Source organism: Charadrius vociferus, unplaced genomic scaffold (genome assembly GCF_000708025.1).
Source record: "Charadrius vociferus isolate BGI_N301 unplaced genomic scaffold, ASM70802v2 scaffold1319, whole genome shotgun sequence".
Taxonomy (NCBI): Eukaryota; Metazoa; Chordata; class Aves; order Charadriiformes; family Charadriidae; genus Charadrius; species Charadrius vociferus.
Window position 1 is genome coordinate 143,430 of NW_009650086.1, and position 12,644 is coordinate 156,073.

The window sequence follows — 12,644 nt, forward strand, 5'->3', positions numbered from 1 at the left end:
CTAGGTGTGACAGAGGCTTTGGTGGTCCGTACTGTGTCCCTGTCATTCCTCTGCCGTCTGTCCTGAAGGATGATTTCAATGGTAACTTGCATCCAGACCTTTGGCCTGAGGTCTACGGTGCTGAGAGGGGAAACCTGAATGGTGACACCATCAAGTCGGGAACAGCTCTCATTTTTAAAGGGGTCAGAGATTACTTACATTGAAAAAAATAATAAAAACCAGCAAAGTTAAAAACAGAAAATATTTTTGTTGTTGTTTCCCCCCATATGTTTATGTCAAAGTCTGGAGGCTAGAATTTGACATTTTTATTTTTATTGTGGTTTTTTGCCCTAAATATGCACCATGTTTGTCTAAGTTGTTTTTTCTGAACAAATGGGTTTCATCTGTTTGTTGGCTATTACTTTCATTTGTGGTATAAATTCCTCCTTAACCGTTGACGGAAAAGAATGAAACTGTGGCTGAGATTCTTGAGGCCAAGTGAGGGGTTTGGAAATATGGAACACATTACAATCAATGATGGTTTTGTCTTGAAATCCCCTGATTGGCTTTTGAGCATTTTGAATAATACAAATTAGTCAGCACTGTAGTCTATGAAATCAATGTTTATGTAGTTAGCCTGTGTTTTATTTAGTTCTATTGTTTTTAAGTTTTCTAGCTCTTTAAGGATTTTTTGTTGTTGTTAATTGCAGGCTAAAAAAAGGCCAGGAAATATCTTATTTTCTGAACTTCTCAGTTCTTCAACAAAACACATAAATAGATAGACTTTTGTTCACATAAGCACATAAATTCCAAGCTCGCACCGAAGTATTTATTTGATACTGTGAATTCAGGTGCCCCAAAAGAGCAAATTTTAATAACTCTGGGTGTAGGAATGACTTCTTTAGAAACAGTTCTTTGCAAAACCTTGACTCCAGTTCAACCTCTTTAGATCACCTAAATTACAAATCACAGGATGTGAATTGTCTAAAACTTGAATTGATTGTTCCTGCAGGTTGTTCCCCTGGGGGAAGGGGTCTGAGAAAGAGGGAAGCTCTGAGAGGTGGCTTGCTGGATCTCTGCAGAACGGTGACCAGCTCTGGCCCCAGGATCCACACAACATTGAGCTCATCTGTAGAGATGGACAGGACCTTAGGGGTCACTATGAGGTTTCCTGTCTGCTCCCTTTCCATACAGCTCTAAGTCAAGAAGTTGCCCGAGAAAAGGTTATTTGTACAAAATATTTTTTGAGGCACAGAAAAATCGCTCCTAGAGAGGATTCGTCCTGCCTGGAAATTAGGGTGCTTGGCTACTATACAACTTGCCAAAAAAATGAGTATACTAGCTTGGACTCAAGGTCTGTGCTCACAGATCAGATCACATCCCAGTGGTTCAGAGCATCAACTGAATGAGCTGTACTTGTGTCTGTACCTGACCACGTAGCTCTGCCTCTGGTCGTGACACAAACCCATATCTAGCCCTTTCCATTACTATGGCTCACTTTGCCAAGGCTATCACCGTCCCCATTTTCTGTCTGAGAGACAGTGTGGGACAGAGAACTACCTCTCTCACTGCCACCAGTAGTCAGTAACAGTCAACATCCAGACAATAGTGAGCTGCAGAGCATCTTCAATAATGGAAACTAAGATTCATGCTATATATTATGTATTTGCAGGAAGGACTGAGAATGCTTGTTTCAAGAGATCTAGATTGCACTAATACCGTGTACATCCAGTTTTCATTTAAATTTCTTGCCAAAGGTAAGATCACTGTTGATTTCTTATCACTTCTGTAGCTTTATTCATATATTGTAGTATCACAGAAAAGAATATGGATTTACATTTTCAGCTTCAGTGTACTTGATCATCAGTTTACGGTAGATAATATGGGAACTTGTTTGAGATTCTGCATCATCCCTACCTTGCTACCAGCCTACATGGCTTTCTGTGCAGTAAAAGAGTAATCTGTGGTTTACTTAAAACTAGCACAGCTAGTACAGTCCTTGAGCAGAAAAGAAACAAAATAGCTCAAGTGTTTTAGAGATTTTGCAGTATGTTGGGGGAAAATGAAATTTTCAGTTTTTAAAGTCCTAAAATGGTGCCTATGGTAGATTGCTTAAAGAGCAGATACAGAGTTTTTCATTTTCAAGGTTCAGTCCACTGCATTAAAAACTCTTATCATTTAGGTTCCTAGTAGGTATCATAGAGAGGACTAAATCCCCATGATTCTATTTAATTGTGTATGAAGAATAGTCAGACTTTGCAAGCCAAGTTTACAAGTTGGTGTAACAAGCTTTAGACAGCGTCTCTAGTATGAGCACATTCAAGCCAATGATTCAGTCTCACCCTGCTCCAAGCCGTGCCATCTCTGGCCTTGCAAAATAATTTTATCCCAATCAGAAGTGACACGGTGGAGAAGCATTAACCTGGCTGAATGTTTGAGTCACTCCCACGCAGTCTCAGAAGTTTTTCCCAGCCTTGCTTGTAGAACCGATGCTTCAAGGCTGAACTCTCAACATGCAAAAAAACCCTCTCCCTTTGGTGGAAAACGTTCATAGCTTCTGCAGGAAACTCAGCACTGTGGGACTGGACCCTAACTGACTTGCCATTTGCCACCAGACAGCACAAAATAGTTTTGAACCACCTCTGTCTTCCTAAATAAATATCTTAGCCAAATCTCTGTATGGGCAAGTAAAAAAATGTAGGTCTTTCTGAATTATGTTTGATTCCCTTCAGTCATATCATTTATTGTATGTATTTGGCTATTTGTTACTGTTGTTTAAGTACTTTATGGAAAAGAGAGAAACAATAGCAGCCAAAAACATAACATGCCCCAAAACAATAACATGCCTAATACTTCATGTTTAAAAGCCAAATCTTTGTGAAAACTTCTTTTACAAAGCTACGCCTTGGAAATATTTCTACATATGCTCCTTGCTAAAATATTAAAAAATACAATTCTAAAAGGCAGGAAGAGCCAAAGGCTCAAGGGTGTATTTTGATACTTGACCCACAAAGGCAAAGCAGTGAAACTCCAGGGGAAATCTTTTCTCATTAAATCTATATGGCTTGCTAGGCCTAGGCCTGGATCCCAGACTTAGTCCCAACAAGCTCCATAATGTTGAATGCAAATCAATATAGCTGGGCACATCTCAGCTGTAAGCGTTAAGAGGAGTGTGGGTTTTGCTGTTAATTGCCACAGACAATCTGAAATCAGCTCCTGACTGCTAATGTCTCCTCCCTGCTCTGTTCCACATGTGGTGGTTGAAGAGAGACTTTGCGCTGGAGCAGAGTAGAGCAGGAGCGTGCACATCAGGCACTTTGGCTTCAGCAAAACTGGTTAATTTAAGGACAGAACATGAGATAAACTTGCATGGTACCACACAGTGAGGCAGGGGTGAAGAAACTGTCCCTTAGTCCTTTCCCGCTGCCCTCAGACTGAGTTTTTGGGGATGTGCCATCACTGTGCCACACTATGAAGGGAATGGAGAGTGTAAATTTGTCTGCGTGAGAACTCAGCTCAGAGATACTGTCACTCAGATGCTGATGTTCCTGGTCCACAAGTCAGGCCCGGGCCAAACATACACTGGGGACTGAGCTTGTGCAGGGTAACCAGCATCAAGTGGACGTGCTGGGCTCTCGTCAGCATGTGTTAATACACAGGGCTGTATAGAGCCTTTGTTGACCCCTTAAAACTTAAAGTAAAAAAAGGAGAAACTTGTAGTCAGAAAATGTGAATTTTACTCTCAGTTTCACCGCTGATTTTTCATCCCAGCTTAAAGCACAGAATATTGCTTTGTTGTTGTTAAAACATGCTAATAAAGATCCTCAGCGCTTTACATCCATTATATGATTTCTGGCCATGAATATGCTCATATCAGTGTCTGCATTCAGAGCCATGGACTATAAATTTGTAAGGATAAGGAGTGTGTCTTTATCTGTGGGTGCTACAGATGGTGATGGTAATGTCTAGTACCTGGGAACAACAAGCAAATAAATACTGAATTACTGAAAAATGCTTGTGCTAGAAGGAGCTGGTTTGGTCTAATCTAAAAAATTATAACACTGAGAGAGCTTCTCATTTAAGTAAATTAACTGTGACCGTACATATAATGAACATCAATGTAAATTTAGCCCCTAATTCATTAGCATTCATTAGACAGACAAGCAAGGGAAAGCACAGGAAGATGTATCTGTATAATACGCATATAACCTCTCAACAGCTTAAGTTGTTAAAGCAAGCCCATACTCTGTAATAGATGTCAAAGTAACTTAATTGTATTTACACTTGAAGACATGTTGTTGAGCTAGTGCTTTTTAAAACGAGATTATAATAAACGTAAATGCATATCCTCTCTGCTTCAGGCACCCCTGAGAGGTCTCATTCCATCCTGCTGCAATATTCTGTCAATGGTGGCATCACTTGGCACCTGATAGATGAGTTTTACTTCACACAGACTACGGATGTCCTCTTTATTAACGTTCCTCTGCCCTACGCAGCCCAAAGCAATGCGACACGGTTCAGGCTCTGGCAACCTTACAACAACGGTAAGGAAGAGACACCCACGGTACTCCCAAGTCCACACGTGCACAGCTCAGCATGTGTAAAAGGCTAAAGTTTTGAACTCAACAAGAATAGAGACTCATAAATCTTGTTTCCTTATACTTCAAGTTTTTCAATTAAAATTATTACAGGATTATGTTTACTGTTCTTAGAAAGCTGCTGTATGCTTTAAAGTGAAAGGATCTTAACCTAATACCCCTTGACTGTGTGCAGAAAACTATCAGTTTTGGTCCAGGTGGGACTGGGAGATCAAGCAACACCCATGAAGTTAAGTTCACTGAGGTTCTCCTCATTAGTTTTAATGGACTTGATTCTAGCTTACTCTGAGGCCCCATTACAGTGCTCCAATTATACAAAAAAGTCCCAAGTGTAAATGATAACTAAGCCTACCTTGCTCAGAATTAACTAGGCATTAAAACCCCATTTAGGAAGAGTATGTAGTAAGCAGTTAATCTTTTGATTAAATTGTAAAGGACTGTAGAAAACCACAAGAGGAACGCAGCTCACTTCTCCTGATTACAGGAGATGTGCCAGCTGAAGAAAGTTCTCTGCTCTCAGTTGCTCTGAGCACGTCTCTACGTCTCTTAGCAGGAGCTGACATTAAGGGCTTTAAAGAATTCCAGCGATCATTTAGACACAGTGATACAGCAAAGATTTATTCCACACAGGCAAATGCCTAGTGCATCTCTTTTTAGTATAAAAAAAAAAGCAAATTCAAATGTGGTACTAAGCATCCAGTTCCAGTTCATTCTTCTGATGGGTCCTGCCTAAAACAGTTAACTAAACTTTTCTTGCAGGCATTATCCTTAAGTAGCAATTTCATTTAAAAGAAGCCTTTTCTCTGATCAACACGAAGGCTTTTAGATAGATGAAAAAAAAAAGTAACACAAAAGATCTGGCAATCTAATCCTTCCTCTCCAGTTTGAAAGCACCAATTTTGCAACACATTTAAATTCATAATCCATTGGACAGAAGGTCACTCAGAATTTCCTTTTATCTCAAAAAGCTCTTGCTAGGCAAACACAGGCTGCTATGTGTCATCCTTTCAGGCTGCTTGGGCTCTACAGCAACTGCTCATTTAGATGATTCTTAATTAAAGAAGACATTGATGCTAGACTTTTCAAGTAAACGTGATTTAAACAGAAGATACTTGTTCAACACAGGTTTCTCACTCTTTGGTATGCTGTGACTTCTGTGAATTTTAGAGAAATAAAAGTTAATTCTGTAGGGTCAGACTACAGAGCAGTATGGAGACTACTTTCATGGAAAATGAAAATTTTTCATCTTCCATTTCCATGGAAAATGAAAATAGTGAAGCCATGCTTTTAGCACCCTTTTCTCAATGTAATCCATAAATACTGGCTACTCTCTAATAATAGTAGTATTAGGTCTTAATAGGAATGTTCCCCTTTTTTTTGTAGGCAAAAAAGAAGAAATCTGGATTATTGATGATTTCATTATTGATGGAAATAACCTAAAGAATCCCATGATCCTTTTGGATACATTTGACTTCGGTCCCAAAGAGGACAACTGGTTTTTCTATCCTGGTGGAAACATTGGGCTTTATTGCCCGTATTCATCTAAAGGAGCTCCGTAAGCATCTCTCCACAAGAAATTAGAAAAAAATGACTGTGTAATAAATTGAGTCTAAAGTATTCCTTTCCTTTTTTTACAGGGAAGAAGATTCGGCTATGGTATTTGTTTCAAATGAAGTTGGAGAACACTCCATTACAACAAGGGACCTGAGTGTAAATGAAAACACTATAATCCAATTTGAGGTACTTGTGCTCAGAAAATTATTTTCCATTTTGCTTATAGAGTTCTGTTCTTTCAGGTTCTGCTCTTTGGTGTATTTGCCCAGCTGTTCTGATCACCAAGTAGAGAATCCTGTCTAATTTCCCCTGTAATTGCTTTGATATTACTTTCCCTCATGTGGTTGTATCATGAAGCTTTTAATACGCAGATAAGGGAAATTTCTGCCTCAAAGTCTTCTACTTTCTTACCTAAATTACTACTTTGTCCACACCTATGTACTTGGACTGATAGCATTAAAGTCCATGTCCTACAAGTTGGAGAGTCACTGCTGGCAGACAAGATGATGAGCAAAATATAATGAGGGCCCAGACTGCCACTTTACAACCTGCTCAGAATAAGTGTGGAGGTGGAGCAGCGTGCAGCATTTCCATGAGCTGAGCCAGTGGAGAGCTACAACTTCATCCGTGACACTAGGAATTAATTTTTCCTACCTGCTGGCTAAACTGCCCTGGTTGTACTTTCTCAGCAAGCCAAGGCTCTGCTTTCCTTTTGCTTTTGCCCATAGTTTCATAGAGTCTCTGGTGGAAGCTGTTCTTTGCCCATGATGGCCTGAATTCCTCCCATCTTAGGCTGTTACCTAAAGCTCATGAATAAGGAGAATATTTTTTGTGCTTTTCTTATAGTCAGTGGAAACAGGCACCCCAATGACAACACATAGTCTAAACTAAACTGTGTTTCTGGTTTATCCTAAAATCTAAACTGCGTATTGGCTAGGGCACTTACTGACGGGAGTAACCATTTAGCCTCGTATCTATTAGTTTGGAGGGGTCATTATATTGTCGTTAAGAAATTGTAGAAGAATCTTTCATGTAAATTGCCATGCCACAATTACCAGGCTGTTTTTAACAAAGATGTAGCATGCTGTAGCATTAAACAGCAAATGATACTGATTTATAAACCATTACTAAAATGATACTAAGGGTTTTCCAAGAAAACTAGGTTTAGCTGTGTACTCATGCACACTTCAGTTTGTCATGCAACTAATTCATAAATTATTGAACGCAAACCATTTTCTGTTTTAAAATATAGATTACAGCCTGTAGAACAAAAATGCTTGAGGTCACTTTAAGATATTTATAAGTCTTCAGAGCATTAACCTCATAAAATCTACATGCTTACTTCCATATGTGGTAAGAACATTGTTTTCAGCTCACGTTTTTGAGGACATTAGTATAAATGAAGAAGTTATGCATAATGCAGCAGAGTTTCTCCCTGTGTCTCAAGAGTCAAAACCTATATTGGGTCAAGCATCTCTCCAAGCTTCCAGATGAGTAGGCAACCCTTCTAGTCAAATGTAGGTTGATGAGACTCATGTGTGCTGAAGAGTGATGAAGGAAATTCAATGTAGGATACATTTTCAGCATTCATGCACAGTTCTAAGTATTGCTGGGTTTTAGAAAGAAATAGATTTTTATTACAGAGCAGTATGCTACAAAGACTCGTGCGCTGAAGAGTGATGAAGGAAATTTAATGTAGGATACATTTTCAACATTCCTAGAATCATAGAATAGTTTTGGTTGGAAGGAACCTGTAGAGGTCATCTAGTCTAACCCCACCTGCAATGAGCAGGGACATCTTCAGCTAGATCAGGTTGCTCAGAGCCCCGTCCAACGTGACCTTGAATGTTTCCAGGGATGGGACATCTACAACCTCTATGGGCAACCTGTTCCAGTGTTTCACCACCCTGATTGTATAAGATGTCTTCCTTATATCTAGTCTGAATCTACCCTCTTTTAGTTTAAAACCATTACCCCTTGTCCTATCACAACAGGGCCTGCTACAAAGTTTGTCCCCGTCTTTCTTACAAGCCTCCTTTAAGTACTGAGAGGCCACAATAAGGTGTCCCCAGAGTCTTCTCTTCTCTAGGCTGATCAACCACAACTCTCTCAGCCTTTCCTCATCGGAGAGGTGTTCCAGCCCTCTGATGACCTTTGTGGCCCTCCTTTGGACCCACTCCAAAAGGTTCATGTCTTTCTTCTGCTGAGGGCTCCAGAGCTGGATGCAGTACTCCAGGGGGGGATTCACCAGAGTGGAGCAGAGGGACAGAACCGCCTCCCTCGACCTGCTGGCCATGCTTTTTTTGATGCAGCCGAGGATACAGATGGCTTTCTGGGCTGCGAACGCACATTGTTGGCTCACATCCAGCTTTTCACCCACCGTACACCCAAGTCCTTCTCAGCAGGACTGCTATCAATCCCTTCATCCCACAGACTATATTTATACTAGGGGTTGCCCTGACCCAGGTGCAGGACACTGCACTTGGCCTTGTTGAACCTCATGAGGTTCACATGCACCTACTTCTCAAGCTTGAACAGATCCCTCTGGATGGCATCCCACCCCGCAGGTGTGTCAACCGCACCACTCAGCTTGGTGTCGTCCACAAACTTGCTGACGGTGCGCTTGATCCCACTGTCTATGATGTCATTGATGAAGATAAACATGTATGGTTCTGAATATTACTGGGTTTTAAAAATAAATAGACTTTCATTAAAGAACAGCATGTTAGAAACACACCTATTTCCTCTACAAATATATGTAAAAACCCCAAAATATTTCGTAGTTTTAGTACCGGCTTTGTATTTCATTGGCAATGGGTTTTAATTTATTGCATGATAAGTACAGTACATCTTATTTTGTATGATAGAGTCATCCTGCAAGCGAAATAATTCTTTTTCTTCTATAACAATTTGAAACTAAAAGAACATCTTAATATCAGTGTGAAAGAAGAGCAGATTAATTTGCATTGAGGGCATGCAGAAAATATGTCTTAAGAGGTCTCAGATTCTGTACAAAACAACATTTTATACTTTTTTTCAGTAGTAGAAATGTTGTTCATGTAGTTTTTCTGCCTTTTCTACTGTTCTCTATGTTAGGAATCTCGTAAGAACACCCTGAGAAGTTTGACACTGCCAAACCATGTTTTGGTGTAACATTAAATTTAAATCAAATCCATCTATGATACTCTCTTAATGCTGTCTCCTACGGCTTTGCCACTATGCGTGAGCGAAAGGATAGGGAGTATGAAAGCTGAAGCATATATTGAAGTGATACAGCACATACCCTGAAGGGTTCTGTGGCATAAGCTTTCTTTCTTTTTTTTTTTTTTTGAAGTGTAACATAAAAGAGGACCATAGTGCAGCCCAGCAATTAAAAAAAAATGTTTGCACATTTTGTTTTAATATTTCTGGGTTTAAAAATGCACTTTTTTTTTGTGCTGTGATTACTTCAGTACCTGCCAGAAGACTGCAAAAACTGATGCTTTTGCTCTAGCAATATTAGCAGCTCTCCTTTGGGAGTTTGTCTAATTAACTTTATGGTTTTCTCTTAGTAGAAGTAGTTGGGGATTTCGTATTACATTCATTATATGATAAGCCAGAGTGCGATATGCCCATGGAGAGGGAGGGCAAGAGTCTGTGTTCATGTGCATGTCCCAAGTGCATCATCCCAGTTGTTAAATGAGTTCCCAAATCACCATTTTCCTGAGGTAAATAAATACTGTACCAAATGGGGGAGGCTCACTAAGATGATTCATAGAATCTTAGAATTACAGAATTGCTGAGGTTGGAAGGGACCTTTAAGATCATCAAGTCCAACCATCAACCTAACCTGACAAAACCACCTCTAAACCACGTCCCTAAGTACCACATCTACCCTTTTTTTAAATACCTCCAGGGATGGAGAATCCACCACCTCCCTGGGCAGCCTATTTCAATGTTTAATGACCCTTTCAGTGAAAAAATGTTTCCTAATATCCAATCTAAACCTCCCCTGACATAACTTGAACCCATTTCCTTCCGTCCTGTCCCTTGTCACCAGGGAGAAGAGGTCAGCCCCAACCTCTCTACAACCTCCTTTCAGGTAGTTGTAGAGGGTGATAAGGTGTCCCCTCAGCCCCCTCTTCTCCAGGCTAAACAACCCCAGTTCCCTCATTCGTTCCTCATAAGGCTTGTCCTCCAGACCCCCCACCAGCTTTGTAGCCCTTCTCTGGACACACTCCAACACCTCAATGTCCTTCTTGTAGGGAGGGGCCCAAAACTGAACACAGTACTCAAGGTGGGGTGTCACCAGTACCGAGTACAGGGGGATGATCACTTCCCTCGTCCTGCTCATCGCACTATTCTTGATACAGGCTAGGATGCTGTTGGCCTTCTTGGCCACCTAGGCACACTGCTGGCTCATATTCAGCCAGCCGTCCGCCAACACCCCCAGGTCCTTTTCTGCCGGACAGCTTTCCAGCCACTCTTCCCCAAGCCTGTAGCACTGCATGGGGTTGCTGTGACCCAAGTGCAGGACCCAGCACTTGGCCTTGTTCAACCTCATACCATTGGCCTCAGCCCATCGATCCAACCTGTCCAGATCCCTCTGTAGGGCCATCCTACCCTCAAGCAGATCAACATGCCTGCCTAGCTTAGTGTCATCTGTGAACTTACTGAGGGTGCATTCGACTGCCTCATCCAGATCATTGATAAAGATATTAAAGAGAACTGGCCCTAGCACCAAGCCCTGGGGGACGCTGCTTGTGACCAGACACCAACTGGATTTAACTCTGTTTACCACCACTCTCTGGGCACAGCCATCTAGCCAGTTTTTTACCCAGAAGAGCTATCAGGTGTCCCACAGCCTGCTCTATGTCATCTTCTGCATTTCATGTCTTGGCCCTCAGATCAATATTGGCTGCACCACTGATAGCTCCTCCGCCGACCCGGTGAAGCTGGAGTTCTCACGAGATCTGGGGGCGACCTGGCACCTGCTGCTCCCCTTGTGCTACAGCAGCAGCAGCCGCCTCAGCTCCCTGTGCTCCACCGAGCATCACCCAAGCAGCACTTACTATGCGGGCACCACCCAGGGCTGGAGAAGGGAGGTCATTCACTTCGGAAAACTGCACCTCTGTGGGTAAGTGTTCATCTCCTATTCCTGCCTAGCTGCTTGTTGGCTTGGTTTTGTTTCTGTTTTCCGTACAAAACGTTCTCCCAGAACAACAGCGGTCCATAAGAACTGCAGCACTAGAGCAGACCAGATGACCGTTTTTCTGCAGTTTTTGTCCTGAATGGCAATTAGTGTTCAAGTGATTCCCAAAAATATGTTGTGCCTAATGCTAATGTAGAATAACCACAGATAATTTCCTATTTATCCATATATCTGATTGGTGACATTTTAATGGAAGTGGGTTGGCATAGTAAAATGAATGCAAAACTGACTATCTTTAAAGCTCCTTCAATGCTCTTTACTATAGTGCATTAGTCATTTGCATTCGTCAGGAATATTCTTGCATGAAATTTGAGATTCATTACAAAATGCAGTAAAATGTGAGCTAGTGTAAACTTGATTCTGCTTCAGCGCAAGGAACTGGACTTACCTAAATACTTGAGGTCTCTTGTAGCTGCAAAGTTCCCTGCTTCTAAGAAATTATCTGCTGCAGTCACACAGGAACCTAAAGTCTGAGGGACAAGCCAGGTTGGATGATGACAGATACACAGCACAGAAAAATATGTGCTAGCAGGCATAATAATGAGTAACTTTTCAAAGTATAAAACAGTATTGGTTACTTTTTCAGAGATAACTGCCTTCTAGCATCAACTCAGTTTATGTAAAAGATCGCATCATTAAGGATTAAACTGTAGCCATATGAATGAAAATGAGCTATGCAACTAGAGCCTTTATGAGTCTATGCAACTATGAGACTGAGTATTTATGAAACTACTGCATGCAATGGGCCCTCCACTAAATAAGTGGCCCCATATGGCCCTCTGAAAGTATGAAAAGACCTATATAAGTGATGAGAAATAAGTTTGGAAAGCCTGGATGTTTAATAATTTAAGAAAATGTTTAAATTTTAAACTTGAATTTTCTGGTTTATGACAGTTAACATTTCAGGCATGGAATAGGTAACTATCTCTTGCAGCAGCTCATTTGTCCTTCTGTTTTTGCACAAAAGAATTATTTGAGCCGCCTTTACACAACTACCAATGCAACACTCCAAATGAAAATTTTGACTATGCAGACTCCCAACTCATTTAAATCTTCCAGGTATTTTTATTTCATCCTCTGTTCCTGAGTGTTTCTGTCCTGTTTGCCTGCCTTCCCTCCTTTTCCTTCCCCAACACATCAGGCTAGAAGCCAATTGCTGATGGCCAGCCAAACCCAGTAGCCCAGAGCAGCTCCCATGGACCATTCAGTGCCATGGAATTCTTAGTCCAGAGGGCTGAAGGGGGATTTTCTCCACCAGAATCCACTGGAATAACAAGAAAAAAACTCCAAACCTGACTCCTTGTGTAATGCTAAAAACCCCC

At 41.1% G+C, this 12,644-nt stretch overlaps 1 protein-coding gene across 1 annotated transcript in view; it reads left to right on the top strand.

Moving 5' to 3' along the window:
• Window positions 1–12,644, top strand: part of RELN (reelin) — a gene marked incomplete at its 5' end in the record, with an annotated part of 178,344 nt that overhangs the window by 122,897 nt on the left and 42,803 nt on the right. The window contains 6 exons of the mRNA XM_009892163.1: window positions 5–182; window positions 1,652–1,736; window positions 4,341–4,523; window positions 5,961–6,132; window positions 6,215–6,317; window positions 11,018–11,247. Of these exons, the coding sequence (XP_009890465.1) occupies window positions 5–182; window positions 1,652–1,736; window positions 4,341–4,523; window positions 5,961–6,132; window positions 6,215–6,317; window positions 11,018–11,247 (951 nt within the window). The remainder of the gene's footprint in view (window positions 1–4; window positions 183–1,651; window positions 1,737–4,340; window positions 4,524–5,960; window positions 6,133–6,214; window positions 6,318–11,017; window positions 11,248–12,644) is intronic.